Source organism: Myotis lucifugus, unplaced genomic scaffold, assembly GCF_000147115.1.
Source record: "Myotis lucifugus unplaced genomic scaffold, Myoluc2.0 scaffold_88, whole genome shotgun sequence".
NCBI lineage: Eukaryota > Metazoa > Chordata > Mammalia > Chiroptera > Vespertilionidae > Myotis > Myotis lucifugus.
In genome coordinates, this window is record NW_005871136.1 from 236,247 (window position 1) to 261,407 (window position 25,161).

A 25,161-nucleotide genomic window follows, 5' to 3' on the forward strand; every position below is an offset into this window, starting at 1 on the left:
ATGGAAGTCTTCCTTCCTCCTCTAGTACTTTGGTAAGACATTTGGCAGTTAGCAATCAGAAGGGCCATGACATGGTGTGTCCCTGGGGCCCAGCCTTTAACGCTGTGGACAGTGTTGAGTTGAGCAGTACTGACCAGACCCTGAAGTGCAGCTTGACTGTCTTCCTCTCCTTCGATGCTTCCAGGAACCTCCGTGATGCAGGTCACAGCCACGGACGCGGACGACGAAGTGAACACCTACAACGCTGCCATCGCTTACAGGATCATCAGCCAAGAGCCTAAACAGCCTCATGAGCAAATGTTCGCCATCAACAGGGACACAGGAGTCATCAGCGTGCTCACTACCGGGCTGGATCATGAGGTTAGGGGGGAAGAGATCCAGAGGGTGTGGTGGGCAAATGCACATTAGCTAAATCCATGGACAACTTAAAACTCTGCTGAGGCCAGTTGTCACTTACATGGTCATGGTCTGAGCTTTGCATCTAAACATGTGTGCAGAGGTTTTGTGCCTAGGGGACAGGCTGCTAGGCCGGCATTTAAGCAGATGATAAAATATCTGTGTCTGTGCTATGGGCTGGGATGATGTGGCTGTGGTACCTAACTTGGGTGTGTTCGATCTCTGCAGAAGTTTCCCAAGTACACCCTGGTGGTTGAAGCTGCTGACCTTCAAGGTGACGGCTTACGCACAACTGCAAAAGCTGTGATCACGGTCCTTGACATCAAGCCTCCGGAACTTGAGCCCACCACGGTAATTCTGCAACTCCTTGATGGTTTCCAAAGAAAGGTCCTCTGTCGCTTTACAACTGCTCCTGCGTGGAGCCCTTGAAAGCTTTCCCCAGACTAGTGAACTTTAAACTAAGAAGCAGCAGGCAGATGGGGGTGGCTGTTGTCTGTCTCGTGCCTCTTCGCAGAATGTTGTGAAGTGGCCAAAAGCAGTTATTGAATCCATGTCCTTGTGTTGAGCATCTTGGTAGCAAGTCTTACCAGGTTCTGTTTATTCTTTGAGGAAACATTTTCTGAGTTTATACCAGGCACTATTTTTATTTGTTAATTATAGCCAACTAAAGTGGGGGCTTGGGCGGTGGGAGAATAAGTTTATATCTGACTTTGCAGTTCTTTCTCTTTGTTGGTGGGTTTTCTCAATCCAGTGTCTCCTTTTTTCTGAGGGACGAATTCCATGTCCAGTATGCTTAGGCACGGTTCCCTTTAATTTTACACATGAAGACGTTAATGTTATGTTTTGCCAGCACAGTGCTCATCGTCATTTATTCTCATTCTCTGAAAATATTCTGTGATCCTGATGTCAGCAAGGCATGGCCTTTGTCTTCCTCTTCAGTGGAGCAAGTGACTGTGTGTGCACTCATCAGTGCCGGTTCGCCAACATGGCGGTGCACGATGGTGGTGTTTATGCTTAGGTTACAGTATTGACAGTCGGGTTTGTGCTTGGTTCTGTGCTGGGGTCAAGTCCCAAACTTGACTTCATTAAAACCATAACTCAGAGTTTTCCAACCAGTTCAACCATCCTCTCCATCATTGTCATTTATGGAGCCCTTACTATGTCCAGGCATTAATATCTCATTTCTTCCTCCCAGGAACCTTATGAGGTGGAGGTACCAATATTAACCCATTCTTAGACATTAGGAAACTGGGGGACAGAGACGTTAAATAATCTGCCCAGGAGATGGAAGTGCCATAGTGAGAATTCAAAGCCAGGCAGCTGGCTCCAGAGCCTGCCCTTGACCCAGGCAGGACTGCTTCTCTAGGAGGTGAATGTGAGGGTGAGATGCTGTGTGTGTGAGTGAGTGAGTGTGTGTGTGTGTGTGTGTGTGTGTGTGTGTGTGAGAAGTATGCAGAAATGGGAAGGATTTTGTGGTGATATCTGGTCACATCTCATGTTTGTCTTGTGCATTTGCAGTCAAATTTGAAAACCCCCCAGAAACTAGGGCTTGAATCACACTGGGCAGACAGTGACCAATGACTTTATAGATGGTGGGGGATGGGATTGTTCTCTGGAACTTTGACCGTGTTACCACTGATCACTTTAAAACACTTAGACACTTTGGAAGATTTTTTTTTCCCTTCCATCATCCACTATCTTATTTCCCTGTGTTTGCATAACATTATCATTATCACACATGAAAACTGTTCAATACAAGTCTCAAAGGATGGATTTGGTTTCCATTCCAACAGCTTCTGTTAGAACAAATGGACACCTTATGGATATAATGACACCACAAGAGTAAGAGATTTGTATTGATCACAAAGTAGTTCTTAGTACCAGGTCCCAAAACATACTGATTTTGGCTGACACCTCTATTTGGGGACCTATAACGCTAGGAAAAATATAAAGGAAAAGAAATTAAAACCCCAGGATATCCAGTTGCTGAAAAAGCTCTGATACAAAATCATTGGAGTATACTGTTCTATTAAAAATGACAGGTGTGTGTAATACTTTTAGCGAAAAATAAAAATTAAAAAAAAAGAAAAGAAAAATGACAGGTGTGATTTGTAAAGTATATGATTATCTAATTACTATGCTGTACACTTGAAATTAATATATATATATTAATGTATATATATATATATATATATATATCTACACTAATAAAAGAGAAACATGGTAATTGGCGTACGACCGCTACCCTTCCCATTGGCTAATCAGCGTATCCTTATGCAAATTAACTGTCACTGTCAGCCAAGATGGCGGCCGGCAGCCATGCACTGAAGCGAGCAGGGAGGCATGCTTCCTCCAGGAACTGCAGACTCCAACATTCCCTGCCTCACTTGCAACTCTAAGCAACTATTACTATGTTGCAAATACGAAGCTAAACAAAACCCTCTTTCAGCCAGCCCGGGACCGCAACATTGTATCCATGTTTTCAGCAGCGGCCTCAGAGCTAAAGCGGGCCCAGAATAAAAAAGAAAAAGAAAACAAGGAGCAGTTGGGAGCTTTTAGTCAACTGCCAGCGGGAAAACAGCCCTCAGCCCCTCAGCCAGCCTGCCCATGCACCCCATTTGGGACCCCCACCCTGATCCAGGACACCCTTCAGGGCAAACCAGCCAGCCCCTACCCATGCACCAGGCCTCTATCCTATATAGTAAAAAGGTAATATGCCTCCCGGCACCGGGATCAGCGGAGCAGCGAGGCTCCCGGCACTGGGATCAGCGTGACAGGGGGCAGCGCCCAAACCTCCTGATCAGCCCTGCTCTGTGCCTGATAGGGGGGAGCTCCCCAATCCCCTGATTGCCCTGCGGCTCTGTGAGTGACAGGGTGAGGCGCCCCAACCCCCCGCCCCACGGGCCCTGCTCTGTGTGTGACAGGGTAGAACCATAACCTCTCCATCGGCCCTGCCCTGAGTGTGACAGTGGTGGTGCCCCAACCCCCTGATCGGCCCTGTTCTGTGGGTAAAAGAGGGTGGCGCCCCAACCCCCCTCCAGGGGCCTTGCTCTGTGTGTGACAGGGTAGAGCCATAACCTCCCCATTGGCCCTGCCCTGAGTGTGACAGGGTGCAGCGCCCCAACCCCTTGATCCGCCCTGCTCTGTGTGTGACAGGGGGCGGTGTCCCAGCTCCCCTATCGGCCCTACTCTGTGAGTGACAGGGGGGAGCTCCTCAACCCCCTGATGGGCCCTGCTCTGAGAGTGACAGGGGGCAGCGCCCCAACCCCCTGATTGGCCCTGCTCTGTGCGTGACAGGGGGTGGCGCCACAACCTCCCCGTTGACCCTGCCTTGAGTGTAACAGGGGGCGGTGCCCTAACCCCCCAATCAGTCTATCCTGAGCGTGACTGAGGGTGGCATTGCAACCTCCCGATCCGCCCTGCTCTGTGCATGACAGGGGGCGGCGCCCCAACTCCCCAATCGGCCCTGCTCTGAGCCTGACCAGGGGCTGCACCTAGGGATTGGGCCTGCCCTCTGCCACCCGGGAGCAGGCCTAAGCCAGCAGGTCGTTATCTCCCGAGGGGTCCCAGACTGTGAGAGGGCACAGGCTGGGCTGGGGGACCCCGCCCCCCGCCCCCCGATTGCACAAATTTTTGTGCACCGGGCCTCTAGTATATATATAATATATAATGCCAATTAGACTGGACTACCTTCCTGATGAAGCCTGGGCTGTGAGGGAAGTTCAGGTTCCAGATGCCAGCGGGAAGCTGGTACCGGCAGCTGGGGGAAGGAAGGCCTACTCTTGCACGAATTTCGTGCATTGGGCCTCTAGTACAAAATAATATTGACTGTAAGCTGGAATGGAAAAATAAAATTTAAAAAATATGACAAGTGTGACATTGTAGGCTTAAAATACTTACAAAATAACATGAAACCCATATATCTATCATCGTGCATGTATAATGATTACTTGAACTCTGGATACTAAGGAAGATCAAAAGAGAACACTTTCTTTATTATGGCAAAGGGGTTCATTGTATTTTGTTTTGGCTGTTAATTTTGTTATTAACTTAAAATCACTTGTTGCCGCCACAAGGATGGAGATGTTGACTGGATAGTTTGGACTGTTTGGTCGGCGTTATTTCTCAAGAATTATCTCATTATGTTCTTCATCTCTTTTCCTTTTAGGACTCTCTCCCTGAAGCCCGGACGGAAGTGCTCACATTTCCTGACTCCCACCATGGTCTCAGAAGACAGAAGAGAGACTGGGTTATCCCTCCCATCAGCTGCCCAGAAAATGAGAAAGGCCCGTTTCCTAAGAAACTGGTCCAGGTAGAGAAGGGTGTTCTCTATTTCTTTGGGAGGAATTTGGCAGAGAAGCACCAAGGAGAGGAAGGAGAAAGACCGAATGTAAGGACCCTCCCTTGCTAATTCTGTGTCTGTTTTGTCTCCAGATCAAGTCTAACAAAGACAAAGAGACACAGGTTTTCTACAGCATCACTGGCCAAGGAGCTGACGCGCCCCCCGTTGGTGTGTTTATTATTGAAAGGGAGACAGGATGGCTCATGGTGACGCAGCCTCTGGATAGAGAAGCAATTGCCAAGTACATAGTGAGTATCTCTTAGGCGCTTATTAATGATGGGGTCCCATCTTTCCCAAATTGTTTGGTCAACTGATTAGGATCCCTAGATTTGAGACTCTGGATGTATGAGGGGCTTAATTTGCCACTTTGCGACCTATTGATAAAGAGAAATGACTGGAGAACCTGGATATGGGGGTTGCTAAATTATTTTTGTTGTTAGGAATAAAGCGGGGAGAGTCCTTATGCATCATGCATAACTTTGGACCCAAGATATCAGCCTATTGGAGCTAAAAGTAGAGGCCAGTGATGATGTTGGAGAGCAAAAACCATTTCTGGGCCCAGGAGCAGAGTGAGCTGAGGGCAACTGGGAAGTAATGTATTGATGCCAAATGCAGAAAAATCAGGAGGACACACTAGACTGGAGTGGCCAGGGCTAATTTCACCCTGCTTGGAAGAAGTCAGAGTGTTAGGCTTCCCCCTTTATCTGCTGGGCCTGACTGCCTAGCCTTCGTTCAGGGAATGGGAGCTCTGACCTGGTGGGTGTGTTCTCCAGCCCTCAGGTCTTCACATGTCATGCTCTCAGCCAGTGTGCTGGCCTCACTGGAGCAGCGGCATGTGTGTGAGCAAAGGGCTCTGCTGCAGGTGTCCGTGCACTCGGGTCTCAGAGTGGGAAGGAGGGGACACCATGTGGAGCCCACTCTCTGGTCGGGCCACTTCTCTCACTTTTTTCTCCTTGGGGCTGAAGTAACCCTCCCTTGGCTCTTGCAGCTCCTCTCTCACGCTGTGTCTTCCAACGGGAATGCAATTGAGGATCCAATGGAGATTGTGATCACAGTGACAGATCAGAATGACAACAGGCCTGAGTTCATCCAGGCGGTCTTTGAGGGGTCTGTCCCGGAAGGTGCTCTCCCAGGTAAGGAGGAGCCAGATATCCAGGAAGATGCTTAGGTTCTCTGGACCCCAGTGTGTTGGGGCTGGCGCTTGGGTCAGGCCCTTCTTGTGGACATAACTTCTTTGAAAGCGTGTGTGTGTGTGTGTGTGTGTGTGTGTATGCATGTAGCACTCTACCTTTAAAAATGTGTATAAAATCAGAGGGATTTAAACACAACCTTCCTTCACTAAACAGTAGTATGAACCTTTCATATAATTTTCCTGATCACATTCTTTTCTCCTTCCCTTAGAGGTAGACACTGCCCTGTTCTTTGTGGTAATTATTCCCTTGCTTGTTTGTTTTTAATTTGTCTTCTACCATGTGTGTATTTGCCTCTAGATAAAATCTTGTTAGTTTTGCCTACTTTTCTACATGGTGATAAACTGTTTTCCTAGGTGGTCAAATTAATTTGCACTTCCATCAGCAATGTATATCCTGGAATTATTAGACTTTTTAGCTTTAGTCAATGTGTAATGATTTCTCAGTACAGTTTAAAATTGCATTTCTCTGATTATTAACAGGCTAAGCATCTTATGTTTGTTGGCCATTTGAGTTTCTTCTTTTTTTAAATCTTTTTATTGAATTTTTTTTTTTAGAGAGAGAAAAGGGGAGAGGGATTGAGAGATAGAAACATTGATGAGCCCTGACCGGTTTGGCTCAGTGGATAGAGCGTCGGCCTGCGGACTCAAGGGTCCCAGGTTCGATTCTGGTCAAGGGCATGTACCTTGGTTGCGGGCACATCCCCAGTGGGGAGTGTGCAGGAGGCAGCTGATCGATGTTCCTCTGTCATCGATGTTTCTAACTCTCTATCCCTCTCCCTTCCTCTCTGTAAAAAATCAATAAAAATATATTTTAAAAAAAAAAAGCAAGAAACATTGATGAGAGAGAAACATCATCGATTAGCTACCTCCTGCACACCCCACACTGGGGACCAAGCCCCAACCCTAGGCATATGCCGGAACCAGGAATTGAACCGACAACTTCTTGGTTCTTGGATCTACGCTCAGCCACTGAACCATACCAGACAGGCTTGAGTTTCTCCTTGACGACTTGTCTATTCAAGTCATTTGCACTTTTATTCCCTTGGGCTATATACCTTTTTCCTATAAACTTTTAGAGCTATTTAGATGTCCTACAAGTAGTCCTATTAGTAACATGTGTTTTAAATATTTTCTCGCACCTTGAAGGCAATAATCTCAAAGGATCCATTCTCTCAGTTGAAGCTGTGGCCTAGAAGCCAGTTGCTGAAATCTTGGGATTTTTCCTATTTTTCAGGCTGTTCACTCAGTATAAGAGACGTGGCAAAATGTTTTAGTTTAACCCTCACCCTATTTCCCATCTCCTCCTCACATCCACCTCCACCCAAAATATTTGCTGGGAAAACTGAGTTCTTGGAACACCGCTCATTTGGGGGAAGGCTTTCTTCCTCTGGTAGCACCTTGGTAAGAAATTTGGAAATTAGCAATCAGAAGCCCTGTGACACAGTGTTTCCCGGGGCCCCGCCTTCATGGCTCTGTACAGAGTTGAGTTGAGCAGTACTGACCAGACCCTGAAGTGCAGCTTGACTGTCTCCCTCTCCTTCGATGCTTCCAGGAACCTCCGTGATGCAGGTCTCAGCCACGGACGCGGATGATGAAGTGAACACCTACAACGCTGCCATCGCTTACAAGATCATCAGCCAAGAGCCTAATCAGCCTCATGAGCAAATGTTCACCATCAACAAGGACACAGGAGTCATCAGTGTGCTCACTACCGGGCTGGACCGTGAGGTTAGTGGGGGAAGAGATCCAGAGGGTGTTGTGGGCAAATGCACATTAGCTAAATCCATGGACACCTTAAAACTCTGCTGAGGCCAGTTGTCACTTACATGGTCATGGTCTGAGCTTTGCATCTAAACATGTGTGCAGAAGTTTTGTGCCTAGGGGACAGGCTGCTAGGCCGGCATTTAAGCAGATGATAAAATATCTGTGTCTAAGCTATGGGCTGGGCTGATGTGGCTGTGGTTCCTAACTTGGGTGTGTTCGATCTCTGCAGAAGTTTCCCAGCTACTCTCTGGTGATTGAAGCTGCTGACCTTCAAGGTGACGGCTTAAGCACAACTGCGAAAGCTGTGATCACGGTCCTTGACATCAACGACAACCCTCCGGAATTTGACCCAACCACGGTAATTCTGCAACTCCTTGATGGCTTCCAAAGAAAGGTCCTTGGTCGCTTTACAACTGCTCCTGCGTGAAGCCCTTGGAAAGCTTTCCCCAGACTAGTGAACTTTAAGAAGCAAGCAGATTGGGGTGGCTGAGGTCTTTATCTGGTGCCTATTGGCAGAATTTTGTGAAGTGACAAAAAGCATCTATTGAAGCCATGTCCTTGTGTTGCGCATCTTGGTAGCAAATCTTACCAGGTTCTAGTTATTCATTGAACAAACATTTTCTGAATTTATACCAGGCACTATGTTAGACCCTGGAGATATTATCACCAACACGGCAGACCAAGATGCCATTCTCATGAAGTTGATAGTCTATCTAGGGAGATGTTAGACAACTTAAACGGATGATTGTGTGCAATTATATTAAATGCGGTGCAGGAGAAGGGACTAAGCCCCACAAAAGAACCTTAAATCTTATTGTATTAATTAGAAATCCGCTCAATGGTTAGTAACAGAGACTCGACTCTTGGGGTTTAAACAAATCGGGTTGACTTTTTCTTTTGTGTCACAAAAAATCCAGAGGTAGATAGTCCATTCTGTCAACAGAGACCAAGCCTGCTTTGTCTTGGGGCATGACTTTCATCCTCTGTGTCACCTTGTGGCCCAGGAGGGAGGCAAGGGCAAGGAGTGCAAAAGGCATTGCTGCTAAGTTAAGTCCTCTTATTTCTGGGAAGATCCATCCCACAAAGTTTGTTTACATCTCATTAACGACTGCTGTCTGCCAAGGAAGACTCAAAATAGAGTATTTTATTTGGGAACATTGCTGCCTCCAACATTACCTTAAGTGACGAAGGGAGACTGGATATTCAGTAGGCAATTAGCAGTGTCTGCCACCCTCACCTAGACATTGTGCCAGTGAGTAACAGTTATACTAAGACCCGAAAGGAGGTTGGCAAGTGTGGGACAGGGGAGGATGGAAGTGTTGCAACCAGAAGGATCAGCCTAGGCAAAATGCCCTGAATCAAGAGGGAGCTTGATGCATAGCAAGAACTGCAAAACAGTGCAGCGAGCCAAATGAGGTGGGTCCTGCAGGACCTTGTAGACTAAGTTTAGAGTTTTAGAATTCTTAACTCAACAACTGAGCCAGAGTCTGCTGAGGGGCCCGGATAGCCAGGGCCTTGGAAAGCTGCTTTAGGTACTCCCAAGTGCTAGCTGATCCACCGACAGGAAAGAAGGGCCCTTCTGGTTGAGTCAACCCCCTGAGACCTGGTTTCACTGTCGTGCCTGGTTTCACTGTCGTGTCTCAGGATGTCATATGTGACCCCTCTTCTCCCTTGTTCTGCAGTACCAGGGGCAGGTTCCTGAGAACGAGGCTGATGCCGTCATCGCTACGCTCAAAGTGACTGATGCTGACCTCCCCAGAACCCTGGCGTGGGACGCCGTGTACACTGTAATAAATAACGACGGCCATTTTAATGTCACCACAGACCCAGTAACCAACGATGGCATTTTGAAAACGGTTAAGGTTTGTATGGTGCTTGGCAAGATGCAGAAACTGACAGCCCAGCTAGCTGCCTACTCCCTTGTCCCTGGTGCCTTCTCAGTAAATTAACATGGTATTCTCGGGGTAGAGGTGGCTGGCTTTCCCAGTTTCTGTGGACCATTTGGGGTTTGCAGTGACTCTTCAGGCTCCTGTGAGAAGGCAGGAAGCTCCTAAAATTGAAGAGGAAGTACCATCTGTTTTAATAGGCTCTTTCCTTGAAGCATTTGCCTACCATCCATTTTGCAAATGAGAGCAAAAATGGTTTATTGGTCTCTGCTATTTTCCTGAATTATTTCAGAAGTGGGTCAGATATGACTGTGATTGAAAGATGTCTTGGAAACTTGAAAATAAGAAGTTGAGTGATTTAAAAAAAATGATTTTAGAAAGAGAGGAAGGGAAAGGAGAGAGAAAGTGAGAGAAACATTGATGAGAGAGAGAAATTGACTGGCTGCCTCCCACATGTCCCTCTCTGGGATCCAGCTCCCAACCTGGGCATGTGCCCTGACCAGGAATTGAACAGGCAATCTCTTGGTGCATGGGTTGACGCTTAACCACTGAGCCATGCTGGCCGGGCATGAGTGAATTTTAAAATTATTAAAAAATAATTATTATTCTTAAATAATAATTATTATTAAATGTGAGGTAAGCCGGTTTTCCTGCTTTCTTAGGTATGGAAACATACCTAAGGCCTAGAGGTTCAGTTTCCCAGTCACACAGGATCTTCTGTCCACCTGCTATTACATGGACAGCATGTCAGACAGGGTATGAGTGTTTGTTAACTGAAGCTTGCTGTTGGAGATTTCATGAGTTCATCTTTCTTCTTCTTCTGCGGAGGGGTTGGGGGGGGGGGGTCTCTATTTAAATGCAGCCAGAGTTGAGGATCACTGGTACATTGCTAACCAAAAGCAATAGTTAAGTGTTGTTGTTTTTTTTCTACTAATATAACATTTTTAAAACTTTTTTTTTAGGGCTTAGATTTTGAGGCCAAGCAGCAGTACATTCTCTACGTGACAGTGAAGAATGCCATCGACTTTGCCGTCGCTCTGTCTACTTCCACAGCCACGGTCACTGTGGATGTGATGGATGTGAACGAAGCCCCCATCTTCATGCCTCCCCAAAAGAGAGTGGAGGTGCCCGAAGACTTTCCAGTGGGACAGGAAATCACATCATATACTGCCCAGGATCCGGACAAGTTCATGGACCAGAAGATAACGTAAGTGTGGATTTTGCAACTGACTTGGAGCAACTGGGTGCATGTATATAAAATACTTAATTTATAACATTTTATCATCATTGGTCTGTGCAAGACCCTTCTCTTAATTGTTATTTTTAAAATTTCCTTTTTATTTCCATTCCCCACACCTTTTCCCCTTCCCTCTATAGCTAGCCATTCTAGGATTACCGTGCTTCCTCTCTTTGAGTTCATGTAGTATAGTAGGAATGTGGTTTTAATTTACATATATGGTATCTGTACTAATAAAAGGGTAATAAGCTAATTTGGCCGGATAGACCGGATGTCCTTCCATACAAAGCCACAGTGGCGGGGTCAAGGCAGAGGCAGTTAGGGGCGATCAGGTAGGCAGAGGCAATTAGAGGTGATCAGGCAGGCAGGCAGGCAGGCAGAGGTGGTTAGAGGCGATCAGGCAGGCAGGTAGAGGGGTTAGAGGCAATCAAGCAGGCAGGCAGGTGAGCGGTTAGGAGCCAGCGGTTCTGGATTGCGAGAGGGATGCCAGACATCCCCCAAGAGGTCCCGGATTGGAGAGGGTGCAGGCCGGGCTGAGGCCCCCGTGCACAAATTTTGTGCACCAGGCCTCTAGTTGTGTATAAGTAGTTTATTGTTCTCTTTAAACTTGAAGGCACCTCTATGGAGTAAATTACAGCCACAGATACTGAAAATACGCACAAACCAACAGCAACAGTATTCTAAACTTTTGAGAGCTGGGTTTGACTAGGAAAAACTATTAAAACACAAACCCAAATATGACACACATGTGTCTTGTTAGTAAGTGTGGTTTCCAGGGGGTAATGGAGGCCTTTCCTCTGTTGTATTCACTTCCTCTTCTCAGAGAGCTAGATTTCTACTTGTTAATACCTACTTTAGAGGAATCTGTCAGAACCTCTGTACTATTTATAAAAATGTTATGCAAGCCCAGCCAGCATGGCTCAGTGGTTGAGAGTCAACCTATGAACCAGGAGGTCACAGTTCAATTCCCGGTCAGGGCACATGCCTAGGTTGCAGGCTAAATTCCTAGTGTGGGACATGCAGAAGGCAGCCAATCAATGGTTCTCTCTCATCGTTGATGTTTCTACCTCTCTCTTCCTCTCTGAAAACAATAAAAATATATTTGAAAAATAAAAAAATACATTAAAAATCCAGAGGAGAGTCAGGTTTGTTTGGTAATTGAGTGTGTTATTGTTGTGGACGGTATTTATGTTTTAGCCTCCGGGCATGTGACTTATGAAACTTAAAAGAAGCAGATGGAAAGAGTTTAAGTGTGAGTTTTTTACAGAAGTGTTACTTGTATCCTGAATGAGAGGGCTTGTAAATACCTTTAAACCACGTGCACACTGCACGGGATGAGCTGTGTGGAGGGTCTGGTCAGTGATCTTAGAGGCCGAGAGCATTATTAGCTCAAGGATGATGGGGAATTTTAAAATGAAGGAACCAGGCCGATAGCACCCACATCTTTGATTAATTTTAACATTTACTAAAAAAGCAATGACAACTCACTTTGATGTGCCACTTGGTGGGATACGACAGCACGTGCCCAGCGCCACTTAAGAAATCGTTTTTGGAGAAAACAAAAGTTGAAACAGAATCTAATCAAGTCTTAGGGTCCGATTTTGAAGAATTACAGGGAATGAAGATCACGGTTTGATTCCCGATCAGGGCACATGCCTGGGTTGTGGGCTCAGTCCCCAGTAGAGGGCATGCAGGACACAACCAATCAATGATCCTCTCTCATCATTGATGGTTCTATCTCTCTCTTCCTCTCCTTTCCTTTCTGAAATCAATAAAAATATATATTTTTTTTAAATGCCACTATAGCGGCCCACCCCCAAGTCACCAAATCTCCAAATGCTAATGGTGGGGATGCTGAGTGGTGACAAACTCTGAAAGGGTTTGCTTTGAAAAATACATAAGGATCATAGTACTCATTATTCAGGCAGGAATTATCCACAGTTGCTAAATCTATGGGAGGAAAGTTAGTTGAACAGGATATTCTCAGATGATCTCCCCTCAGACTATAGGTTGATTGCGAAGAGGAAACATTTACCTTTACTGGGAAGAAGCCTGTTGGCCCCTCCTTTATCCAGGTGATCAAAGGGAACATCAATAAAAGGATAAACAGACACCATGTACCTCCTAATGAGATGCACCAAGGACACACCATCCACCTGTGTAGAGTAAGGACAGTTTGGGGGAAATTGACAATTTGAATGTGTACCATATGTTTATTAATAGTATTTTATCAAAGGTTATATTTTCTGAAATTGAAAATCACATTGTTGGTTATATAAGAGAATGCCTTTGTTCTTTGGAGATGATTACTCATAAATATTTCAATGTGTTAAGGAACATCATGTCTGCAACATATTCTTGTGAGTTCAGCAAAACAAGACATTATGTAAATGTGTGTCAGCTTTTGTATATAGCAAAATATTAACAACGGGTGAATCTAGGTGAAGGGTACATGGAAGCTTATCACGCTTTTCTGGCAACTTTTGTATAGGTATGATATTTTAAAAGAAAATATGGAAGTCAAAGTTGTAGAGAAGTTGGAACTGATCAACAAAGAGGAACTTGAGAATTCATCAGCTACATGCGATTCACTGTTCCAATTCTAAGCCAGAGCTTGTGCCTTCTCAGGTATCGGATTTGGCGGGATACTGCCAACTGGCTGGAGATTAATCCGGACACCGGTGCCATTTCCACCCGGGCTGAGATGGACAGAGAGGACGTTGATCACGTGAAGAACAGCACATACACGGCCCTCATTATAGCTACTGACAATGGTAAGGCCGCCCTTCCTCTCTGGCTTTGCTGCCTCGCCTTGCTCACTTCTTTGCCCCCCACCCTTCTTTTGGAAGCATGAGTTCATTCTTTTTCTTTAACAAAACCATTCTCATTGTCAAAAATGCAAATAATTTCAGCCAAGCAGAAGTTCCTTTTCACCACTTCTCTATACCCGAACCCCACTCCTTCCCCACCGCAGCCAGGATGTCTGGGTTTAAATCCTAGGATTAAAGCTCAGTGCCTGTGTGACCTTGAACTTATTACCTAACCTTTATGTCCCTCAGTTCCTTTATCTGACAAAATGATAATCTCCCATCAGAACTTAATGAGTTACTATATGTAAAAAGTGCCCAGGAGAGTTCCTGCCACACAGTACATGCTCCATGAGGACTGTCATTATTTTTATTATCATCATCCTCATTATTAGTTAAGTGTGGTTCCTTCCAGACTATTTCTGTGTGTTGTGTTTTTTTTAAAAATATTTTTATTGGCCAGCCAGTGTGGCTCAGTGGTTGAACGTCAACCTATGAACCAGGAGGTCACAGTTTGATTCCCAGTCAGGGCAGATGGCCAGGTTGCGGGCTTGATCCCCGGTGTTGGGTGTGAAGGAGGCGGCCACTCAATGATTCCCTCTCATCATTGAAAGTTGTTTTCAGTTCTTCACTGTTCACATGAGTGAGAAGTAAACATCCTTGTGCATGCCTCTATGAGCAACTATTTCCCTGAAGTAGATACTCAGAAGTAGAATTACTGTTTTAAAATACATTTTTTTATTGATTTTAGAGAGGAAGGGAGAGGGAGAAGAGAGATAGAAATATTAATGATGAGAGAGAATTATTGATCGGCCACCTCCCACACGCCCCCACTGGGGATCGAGCCCACAACCTGGTCATGTCCCCTTGACCAGAATTGAACCTGGGACCCTTCAGTCTGCAGGCCGATGCTCTATCCACTGAGCCAAACTGGCTAGGGCGCAGAATTACTTTTAAAGAGACCTGCTAGCTTCCTGTGATTAAATTCTCTTCCCCTTTCTCATTTCTCAACCTCCTGAGGTAGTAATTCCAGACTTCATAATCTGGAAAGCAGAGGGCAAGGCAAATACAGCCATGAAGGGGCTCTATTCGCAGAATGCTTTTTTGTTGTTATTAATGCTTGCCCGAGGATATTTTCCTATTGATTTTTAGGGAGAGTGGAAGAGAGAGGGAAAGACAGAAACATCGATGTGAGAGAAACACATCAATTGGTTGCCTCCTGCACGAGCCCCAACCAGGGCCCAGGCTGGGGAGGAGCCTGCAACCAACATACGTGCCCTCGACTGGAATCGAACCCAGGACCCTTTGGTCCGCAGTCTGACGCTGTAGCCATTGAGCAAAACTGGCTAGGGCACAGAATGCTTTTGCATAAAGGGAAAGCTAACCCATGGCTTCAGCTGCAGTCCCACACTGGCCAGTTGTCTCTGCCTGCATGGGAATTCCCTATCCTGGCCTGAGATGAGTTGAGGGAACGGTATCTAAACCAAGGGCCAACAAACTTTCTGTAAAGGCCAGGAAGTAAATATCTTAGGTTTTGTAGGCCATACAGTCTCTGCTGCCATTGTAGTCTAGAAGCACTCATAGACAGTCTATGAAGGGAGGAGCATAGCTGTTTTTCTAATTTGGCCAGAATATGTTCATTCTAAATGATTCCTTAAAATGTTACTTTGTGCTTGACTCAGTAGTTCTCAGTGTAGGTCTACGAGAAGAATGAAGTTTCATCAGAAAATCTATCAGCTCATTAAAAAAAGTTTTCTTTAAAAAAATGTGATACATGCTCATTGTTAAAACAAGAAAATTCACATGATAAAGTAGAAAAAAAAATCTCACCGATGAAAGAAAAATACACATAATGGAATATACACATAATGGAATATTATTCAACCTTAAAAGGGAAGGAAATCGATCACATATTGCAACATGGATGGACAGTGAGGACGTTACGCTAATTGAAATAAGCCCGTCACACAAAGACAAATACTGTATAATTCCACTAACATGAGGATTAAAGTCAAGCTCATAGAAGCAGAAAGTAGAGTGGTGGTTACTAGGACCTGGAGGGGGAACGGGGAATTGTTTCATGGATACAGAGTTTCAGTTTTGCAAGGTGAAAAAGTTCTGTTTCACAACAAGGTGACCGTTGGACTGTACACTTAAAAAGATGGTAAATTTTATGCTATGTGGTTATTGTTTTTTTTAACCACTAAAAGAAAAATAATCACTACAGTCTTGCCACCCAGGTATAACTATTTACAGGTTTGAGATATAGTCCCCTGAGTTTTATTCCCCACCCCCTATAATATACTAATACAGATGATGATGATGATGATGATGATTCCTTGAGTATCTACTTTTTTTTTTTACTACCATATGCTAGCCACTGTATCAGGATATAAAAGAAATGCAAACAGAAGTGTGTAAGGCCTGGCTGGTGTAGCTCAGGCATTGTCCCATGCACCAAAAGCTTGCCGGTTCAATTTTGGTGGGGGCACAGGCCCAGGTTGTGAGCTCGATCCCTGGTAGGGGGCGTGCAGGAGGTAGCTGATCGATGTTGCTCTCTCACATCCATGCTTCTCTCTTTCTCTACCTTTCCTTCCTCTCTCTCTAAAACTCAAAATATTTTTTAAAAAAGAAGTGTGTATGAGCTTCCAAATCTATTTTGAAAATCTACTTGGAGCTATTTTAGAAGTTTAGAAAAGGGAGAACTGGTGGGGGCAATGCAGACTTCTTAGAGTGGTGGAAATTTAATGAATGAATAAAGATAGGTGAAGAAGAAAAAAAAATAAAAAAAAATAAAGATAGGTGAAGAAGAGGAAGGAGGGTGATCTTGGTATGAGGAATCCTATATAATAAAAGGCTAATATGCAAGTTGACCCCTCTACCAGGAGTCTGACTTGGAGTTTGACCAGAGGGCGGGGCCAGCCAGCCTACCACCTGTGGCCCCTTCCCCCAGCCGGCCCAACCCGATCGGCCCCCACCAGTACATGAATTTGTGCACCGGGCCTCTAGTAAAGTGAATAATTGTTATCAAAATGGGGAATTCGCATGTCGGACACCTGACCAACCAGGAGTGAGGATGCCCTGGGATTGGCAGGATAGGAGGCTCTGTGGGCAGGTGACCCCTGAAGAGCCAGGACAAGCTTTGGGTTCAGTCTATGGGAGGCAATAGGGATTCATCAATGTTCCTGAGCTGTGGTATATCCTATGTATTTCTTTTTAGGTTCTCCACTTGCTACTGGAACTGGAACCCTTCTCCTGGTCCTCTCCGATGTGAATGACAATGCCCCTATACCAGAACCTCGAATTTTGGAATTCTGCCAGAGGGATCCACAGCCTCATGTCATCAACATCATTGACCCAGATCTTCCCCCCAACACATCACCTTTCACAGCAGAACTAACTCACGGGGCAAGTGTCAACTGGACCATTGAGTACAATGACCCAGGTGTGAACTCGCCTCTCATTTTGGAAACTTTGCTCTAACTTTCGTGCTTCCTCCACCCCCACCCCCACCCTCCCTTCCGAATTCCCTTCTCAACTTGCAGATGTCACCCCTTTCGTTCGATGCTTGTTTCCTTGTCCCCTCTACATTTGAGGCTGCCACCAAACGCCCCCTTTCCCTGCTGGTTGACTCTGGAACATACTGCTCAGTAATCTCCAATCCAAGCAGCTTTGGAACATCTTGAGTTCCTTAATAATCTTACTCGACAGTAAGCTTTTTTTCTCTCCTGATCCCATCATTTATTTTTGTTGCTTCCTCTAGAACATGAATCTCTCATTATGAAGCCAAAGAAAACCTTAGAGTTGGGTGACTACAAAATAAACCTCAGGCTGGAAGATAACCAGAACAAAGACCAGGTGACCACCTTAGAAGTGTATGTGTGTGATTGCGAAGGGGCCGTCAGCAGCTGTAGGAGGAACGCACCCATTGTCGAAGGTGGATTGCAGCTTCCTGCCATCCTGGGGATTCTTGGAGGCATCCTTGCTTTGTTAAGTAAGTACAGCTGACGAGTGTGCTTTGCCTTCTGAAATAGGGGAGGTTTATCACTTGCTGAACATTTCAGAGGTCAGAGGTCCAAGATTGGAAGGCCACCTGTTGTATTAATTCAACAGGGGGCCCAGTCCTTCTGTTTTACTCTTCTTTCAATCCATCAGGGTAGTACTTCTCAAGCTCATGGGCAGACAAATGACCTGTACCTCTTTGTTTGTTTTTTTTACCTCTGTCTCTCCGTAACATGACAGTTTTGATCCAGTAGGTTTGGGGTGGGGCCTCAGATTCAGCATTTCTAACCAGCTCCCACGTGATGCTGGACATGGCGGGTCCTGAGACCAACTCAGGGCAGCAAGGCCTTGGGATGCTGTCCTCATCAACATGGTCGGAGCCAACCTGCTCACGTCCGCACATTCCATCCTAGAGGGGTGATCGAGGAAGGGGAAGGGACACATCTGGAAACTGCACACATCACCTTCACTCACACCCCCTTGGCCCAAACACAGCCACACCTGGAAGTCCCCACTCTAACTGGGTGACCATGTGCTCGATTAAAACTTAGCAGAGGGCAGGGGTGGAGTGTGGGGTGAACAGTGAGTATCAATGACTGAAAGAATGAAGGAGAAAAAGGATACTGGGAGAAATTTGGCGGTTTCTGCTGTAGTGTTTAAAACTGATACTATCTAACCCTAGCCCACCTAGGGTTGACACATGTTTTTACAGTTTCAAAAAAATCGATTTGTTGTCCCACTTATTTCTACATTCTTGTATGTGCTCAGTCCCCCTGGGTAGTACTTCTCAGGGTAGTACCAGTCCCTCAGGTAGTAGCATTCTTGTATAGTTGCTTCTTGTATGTGCTCTGACCAAGGATCAAAGCTGCAACCTTGGCATACGGGGACGATGCGCTACCCGGCCAGGGAGGAATCTGGTATTTCTTCCAGGGGATCTTCTTGTTCTAACAAGAACAAAGATAGCAGCCATCTTTCATTCTATGAAACGCTATAATCAATTTTATGCCCGTAATCAGCCTATCTTGTGGCTTTGAATCTTGCTGTGACACAGTATCTTCTATGTCTGAGCTATTTCCAATAAACAGTTTGAAATTTTTAAAACATTAAATGTTAATTGTATATCTTAGAACTATCCCAAGATCAGATGAAAACCCTGGAAATTAAACAGCTTTTAAAGCTTGCTTAGATGATTTTATCTTAAGAGAAGATAAGGTATATACCAGGTGATTTTTAATAGTCTATGCCCCACCCCTATAATGGATTAACAATAATATGCATGTGTCAAATCACATTTAGGCTGGCCCCACCCTGCTCGCAAAATTCCAGTGGCATCATTTCGCTCAGAACCAAAGTCCTTCCAATGGTCCACGTGTCCTGGCTACCCCTCTGACCTCCTCAACACTTCTTTCCCCCTCACTCATCCTGCTACAGCCACGCTGACCTCCGCTTCCTGAATCGCACCATGCAAGGCCTTTACTGGTACCATGTCCACTGCTTGGAACACTTTCCCTCAGATTTTGGAAAATAACCGACTGGTTTCAGATCCAGTTGTGAATTCAAGACCACACTTGAATGCACATACTGCCCGGTCTGCTGTAATGCGTATGTTACCTGCAGGGATGTGAGCATCGCCACGTAGGTTGCCTAACAGCCATCCGTCTGGTATGCGAGGCAGTGTGCGCTGACAGTCGCTGCTTATGGCTTTCTTAACCTCTGTCTTCCCCTTACAGTTCTGATTCTGCTGCTGCTGCTGTTTGTCCGGAGGAAGCGGGTGGTCAAAGAGCCCTTACTGCCCCCAGAAGATGACACCCGGGACAACGTGTACTACTATGATGAAGAAGGAGGTGGAGAAGAGGACCAGGTGGGTTTTAAAAACTGTGGTAAAAATCTTAGTGGCAGTTTATTTGGAAGAAGCAATGGTGAGAGGGCGGACATTGGAAATAGCTCTGTGTCATTTTGTAGATTATGTTTTTTTAAAGCCTTGCCCAAGAACATAGACATTGTCACTAGCCATCGTCATCCACACAACATGGCTTACATTTATTGAATGCGTACCGTTCTGCCCTCAAGTCACTGAACTGAGGCACAGAGCAGTTAAGCAACTTGCCCAAAGTCACACAGCTAGGAAGCACTAGAACCGGGCAGTCTGACTCCAGAGCCTACTCTCCTCGTTGCTAGTCTCGGGAAATGAACTTCATTCAAATTATCTTTGACATGGAGCAGCTGATCTGGCTTCATATTTTTTCCCCTTGAGTTATTTTAGCTATGCTAAGCTGTTTGTTTTTTTTACTTTTTGTAAATATTAAATCTTTAGGTTTTCTTTATTTGTCCTGATTTGGAGGCGGTCTTAACTTGCCTTTCCTGGAGTTTTTCCAGAGAAGTTTTAAAAGTCTGCTGTTTTTAGAAAGGGAAGTATCAGACCCATTACAGAGTCCTGATAGAGGGTGGGAAGGGCGTGAATATTTGCTGAATAATAATCTAATAATCATACCCTGTGAGAAGTTAATAAGGTACAGCCATCTCCATCTCTACCTGCAAGCGTTTCTCATAATCCTTTTGTGCTATATTTCCTTCCAATGCTGTTTTGGAGACTCCTTGGTTGAAAACTACCATTTCAGCTTACACTGGCACATGCCTGTAAATCTATGGTTGGCAGTGAAGGCATTAGCCAGTACCATAACCTGTAAACCAAACAGAACCCTGTTTCTGATTTACTCTTTGTTATACGTTTACCTTTTTCTCCAAAGGACTTTGACCTGAGCCAGTTGCACAGGGGCCTGGATGCTCGGCCGGAAGTGACTCGCAATGATGTGGCGCCAACCCTCCTGACTATGCCCCAGTATCGGCCCCGCCCTGCCAATCCCGATGAAATTGGAAACTTCATTGATGAAGTAAGTCGGCAAAGTCAAAAGCCAAGGCACAACCCATCTCTAAACTTAGAAAGGAGCCTTTGTGTCCAAAGTTGGAGAGAGTCTAGATTCTTTCCTTCGCCACATTGTCATCTTTCATGATCCCTGAGCCCTATTTTTGTGTGTCTCATCTGAATTTCAGAAATACCATTTCGAATGGATCTTAGTGAACTTCGAAGTCCATATGGCAACACCAAGAATTACTTGAAAAGACTGAATAGAATTAGAAATGAAACGAAAGAGATACAGAGTAGATCCTGTTTGGTTTCTGGGTGGCATCTGTCCATCCAGGTCGATTGGTGCTTCTATCTTCCCTCCTTACAAAGAACTTACCGTTTTCATTTTTAGGGGGAAAAATATTCTGCATATTTCCCCTTAACTTTGTTTTCATTAACAACATGTCATGTCTGTCTTCGGCGCAGTTTGTATAAATTTACCTGGTGTTGATTGCTACCGGGGTTCTACAGGGTGATGGTTGCATTGTCATGCGGTCCACTTTGCTTGAGGCATCAAGAGAAGGCATCTTTTATTTTTTATTTATTTATTTATTTATTTTTTAATGTGCCTATTTATTTATTTTTAATGTGCCTCAAGCATGAAACAGCTCTGGCCACCAAGACAGGCATCAAGCTAGGACAGGGGTGGGCAAACTTTTTGACTCGAGGGCCACAATGGGTTCTTAAACTGGACCGGAGGGCCAGAACAAAAGCATGGATGGAGTGTTTGTGTGAACTAATATAAATTCAAAGTAAACATCATTACATAAAAGGGTACGGTCTTTTTTTTTTTTTTTTTTTTAGTTTTATTCATTTCAAACGGCCGGACCCGGCCCGCGGGCTGTAGTTTGCCCACGGCTGACTAGGATGAACTAAGGACTGCATGTCTGCTCTGCCCCTGATTGATATAAGAGCAACACCACCAATCAGGTGTCTCCTTGCCCATTGCCAGGGGGTAGGAGAAGGCATCTTGCCTAAGATGTCAGGTGTGTGGCTCCTTTCATTGAAAGATCCTGTTTTCTTCCTCCTTCTTTAGAACTTGAAGGCGGCCGACAGCGACCCCACGGCTCCCCCTTACGACTCTCTGCTCGTGTTTGATTACGAAGGAAGTGGTTCCGAAGCTGCTAGTCTGAGCTCCCTGAACTCCTCGGAGTCAGACCGAGACCAGGACTATGACTACCTGAACGAATGGGGCAATCGCTTCAAGAAGCTGGCCGATATGTATGGAGGTGGCGTGGATGATTAGGGGACTCAAGGCAGATGAGGAGAGAGATGGGTCCCTATACCCGTGTGCTGGGAAATGTAGGAATAATTTTTCTGGAGGTCTTTCAGCTCCCCTTATGTGAGATGAATATCTGGGGAAGAGAGGCTGATCAGTGATGCCACTAGGGTAGTTATAATTTCCACTTTGTAGATCTAATCTGTGTGTTAGAAAGATTTTGACTTATTCCTTGAGTCCTCTCTTTCTCTCATCACTCTTTACAAGCTTGCAACTTGCAGATTTTTTTTTAAGGGCGTTGTCTCATTTTTAAAAGGAAGGGGTAGGGTTGAATGCCCTATTGTTTTTATATACATAAAATTTAATTTTTAATTTTTTTTTATCCTATCACTGCTCGGGTGTCCCATGTTCCAGTATCCACTCTCACTCCTCAATCTACGTTACCCCAGACAGGACTCCTGTGAGGCAGAAACTATGGGGCCCTTTTAGGGTACGAGGCTGTGTCTTAGTCTGACCATATTGTGACTGGGTATTGTATACTCTTCAGGTCTTAAACAGTTTTCTTTTTTCATCTCTTAAGTGTGTAACTTAAAATGGACATCTACCCATTTACTTGTTCTGAGTCAGAATGTTTGTTATGTGAATGTCCTTATGGGGGTGCTTTGGTTCTAAACAAGGAGCCTTGATCAGAAACAGCAATGAGTTTTCAGGTGCCACTTAACTTTTTATGTTCATCACAAAAACTTAAAAGAGACCGATGTACTTGGAGACTCGGAACAGTGCCGAAAGTGTGGCAGCCAAAGAGAGAAGATGGCTTTTCACAGCTGATGGAGAACATGAGAAGTGGGCTTGGAGATGGCAGGAGGAATTGTCGCGGAGCCTGGCGATTTAGCAAACTGAGGCTGAGAATGGTGGACATGGCTTTACCTCTAGCCCTGAAAATTCTGGAAAAAATGGGAAGAATCTCAACATGTGTTTCCTACCCAGATCTCAAGACCATGGTCCATAGAATCCCCAAGTGCTTGCCTCTGTTGATGTCCACAGGAAGTAGTGGCTGATCTGGACACACATGCCCCCAAATCCGAGAAAACAGAATATTAGGAACTCCAATTTTTTTCCTGGGGGGTAAGGAGAACCTCGATTGAGATATTCTTTTAGTTGAGACTATCAAAAACATTTGACAACCACAGAAAATTGCTTACTGTCCATCAACTGTTTTTCGAAGGAAAAAAATCATCCCTGCAACCACTTCTTGGAATTGTCTTGATTTTTTTTTTCTTCAGAATTTTATTATGAGTAATAATGAAATTATTATGGGATAAAAACTACATAAAATGAAATTCATTAAAACATTTAATAATAAAACCTCAGACCTCACGTGGGCTTCTCAGCAGGAGGAAGGGAGGAAGCTGTCACCAGCCTGCAGCTCCACTGGCCTCCATGTAATGTCTTAATGCTGATGGGCTCGCATGGAATCGGGGGATTTGGTGGGAGCTGGCAGGGCTGCAGGGTCTTGGCGAGAGGCCCCAGGTGCGGAGGCTGGAGGTCTGCTGTATCTATGGTCTCTCAGGTGGACAGACTGGACAGACGGGGCCTGAGTTTCTTTCTCGCCTTCTGGGAGAGCTGGATGGAGGTCGGGGCCGCTCTCTTGGACAGATCTACCACCAATCCTGGGAAAGTAACAGACTATTCGTTCATTCTCTGTTTCCTCCTGGTCACTCTGTGGTCCCATCCCTTTCTGGACCTCCAAGGGTCTGGAGGGCCCCTGTTCTAGATGACGATCCGCCATTGGCTACAGACTTGTGAATCTCCGGTTGTGAGCTGGACGCTCCGGACCTCCGAACCTGCCTGATAAGAGTCAGAATCTGTCTTGATTTTTTAAGCAATTTAAACTCTAATGTAGTTCTGTATAGACAGTCACTATAGTTTTGAGTGTATATGTGTGCGGGTGCTGATAATTTCTATTTTCTTTGGGGATGGAGAAACAATTCAGGCTGATAAAATGCATTCCTAAATATTCATTTTTATAAATTTTATTAAAGAATTTTGTTAAATCATTGTCAAACTTGTTTTATTTGATTGCACCACAATTCCAGGCAACACAAATGATAGATGACCTCAGTCTAAACATGGAGAAAGGAGCTTTATATTCAGATGACCTCTCCAGAGCTTTGTTTTTCTGTTGTGCACAAAGTGGAAGAGAAACTGCATTTTCAAGGTCACTTTATTTGAAAAACATCTCTTCGTGCCCTCGCTGATTTGGCTCAGTGGATAGCGCGTCGGCCTGTAGACGGAAGGGTCCCGGGTTCGATTCTGGTCAAGGGCTGCGGGCCTGATCGCCAGTAGGGGGCATGCAGGAGGCAGCCGATCAATGATTCTCATCATTGATGTTTGTATCTCTCCCTCCCACTTCCTCTCTGAAATCAATAAAAATATATTTTTAAAAGGTCCAAAATTATAAAAAGAAAAACATCTATTCATGTGCATGTTGTAAAACCAATACAATTCCTTTGGCAATGAGAGAGGACTGGGCTGAGCTGAGGGTAAGAAGTAGAGCTTCAAACAACATTCATTCAGTCAGCAAAGTTAATATAGACCAGAGGTTCTCTAACAGGGTAGATGGTGGCCCCCTCCCCCAGGAGATATTTGGCAATTTCTGGATATGTTTTGGTTGTCATGACTGGGGAGGTGCTGCTAATGTCAAGTCAAGGCCAGGGAAGCTGCTAAACATCCTGCAATGCACAATACAGCCCCGCAAACAAAGAATGATCAGGCCCCAAATGGCAATGGTGCTTCTGAGAAATCCTGGGATAGGCCTTTGACTTTTCCCTGCTGGAGGGGTATAACTTTTTAAACTACTCTTAAAATTTTTAAATTGTAAACTATATATAACATTTTATTATTTTTAGGTGTACAGTTAAGTTGTATTCTATACATTAACAGGGGTTTAATAATGGTGACATTGTTCACTAGGACAATCCTTATTCTTAGGAGACAAATGATGAATCTAGGGGTAAAGTGTTAATGCTGTCTGGAAAGTAACAATTTGAGAAAAAAGCATATCAACAGAACGCAAAAGCAAACGCGAAAAATGTTCACAACAACTGCGCCTGTGTTCACTGCATTATTCACAACAGTCAAAAGGTGGAAACAACCCAGATGTCCATCAGTGAATGAGTATATTAAATAAAAGGTGGCATACACATAACATGGAATATTATTCGGCCTTAAAAAGGAGAAAAATCCTGCCCTGGCTGGTGTGGCTCAGTGGGCTGGGCATCATCCTCTGCACCAGGCGGTTGCTGGTTTGATTCCTGGTCAAGGGCACATACCCCAGTTGTGAGCTTGATCCCTGGTAGCGGGCATGCAGGAGGCAGTGGATCCATGTTGTGCTCTCACGTCCATGTTCTT

The 25,161-nt window shown here is 45.0% G+C and overlaps 1 protein-coding gene and 1 pseudogene across 12 annotated transcripts in view; one reads left to right on the plus strand and one right to left on the minus strand.

Moving 5' to 3' along the window:
• The window catches only part of CDH1 (cadherin 1), a 97,881-nt gene extending 74,072 nt beyond the window's left edge, over positions 1–23,809 (plus strand). For 5 of the 12 annotated variants that reach the window (XM_023755977.1, XM_023755983.1, XM_014457925.2 and 2 more), the window contains 15 exons: positions 185–360; positions 625–747; positions 4,565–4,708; positions 4,831–4,986; positions 5,727–5,871; positions 7,483–7,658; positions 7,924–8,052; positions 9,377–9,556; positions 10,543–10,787; positions 13,446–13,591; positions 16,845–17,069; positions 17,388–17,618; positions 19,357–19,487; positions 20,374–20,517; positions 21,568–23,809. In XM_023755977.1, the coding sequence (XP_023611745.1) occupies positions 185–360; positions 625–747; positions 4,565–4,708; positions 4,831–4,986; positions 5,727–5,871; positions 7,483–7,658; positions 7,924–8,052; positions 9,377–9,556; positions 10,543–10,787; positions 13,446–13,591; positions 16,845–17,069; positions 17,388–17,618; positions 19,357–19,487; positions 20,374–20,517; positions 21,568–21,777 (2,561 nt within the window). In that variant the 3' untranslated portion in view covers positions 21,778–23,809. Of the gene's footprint in view, positions 1–184; positions 361–624; positions 748–4,564; positions 4,709–4,830; positions 4,987–5,726; positions 5,872–6,139; positions 6,166–7,173; positions 7,332–7,482; positions 7,659–7,923; positions 8,053–9,376; positions 9,557–10,542; positions 10,788–13,445; positions 13,592–16,844; positions 17,070–17,387; positions 17,619–18,753; positions 18,850–19,356; positions 19,489–20,373; positions 20,518–21,567 lie in introns of those variants that run through there. The other 7 variants (XM_023755979.1, XM_023755980.1, XM_023755981.1 and 4 more) reach the window with 7 other exon arrangements.
• On the minus strand, positions 21,376–21,488 carry LOC111826535 (annotated as a pseudogene).
• Positions 23,810–25,161: the final 1,352 nt, after the last annotated feature.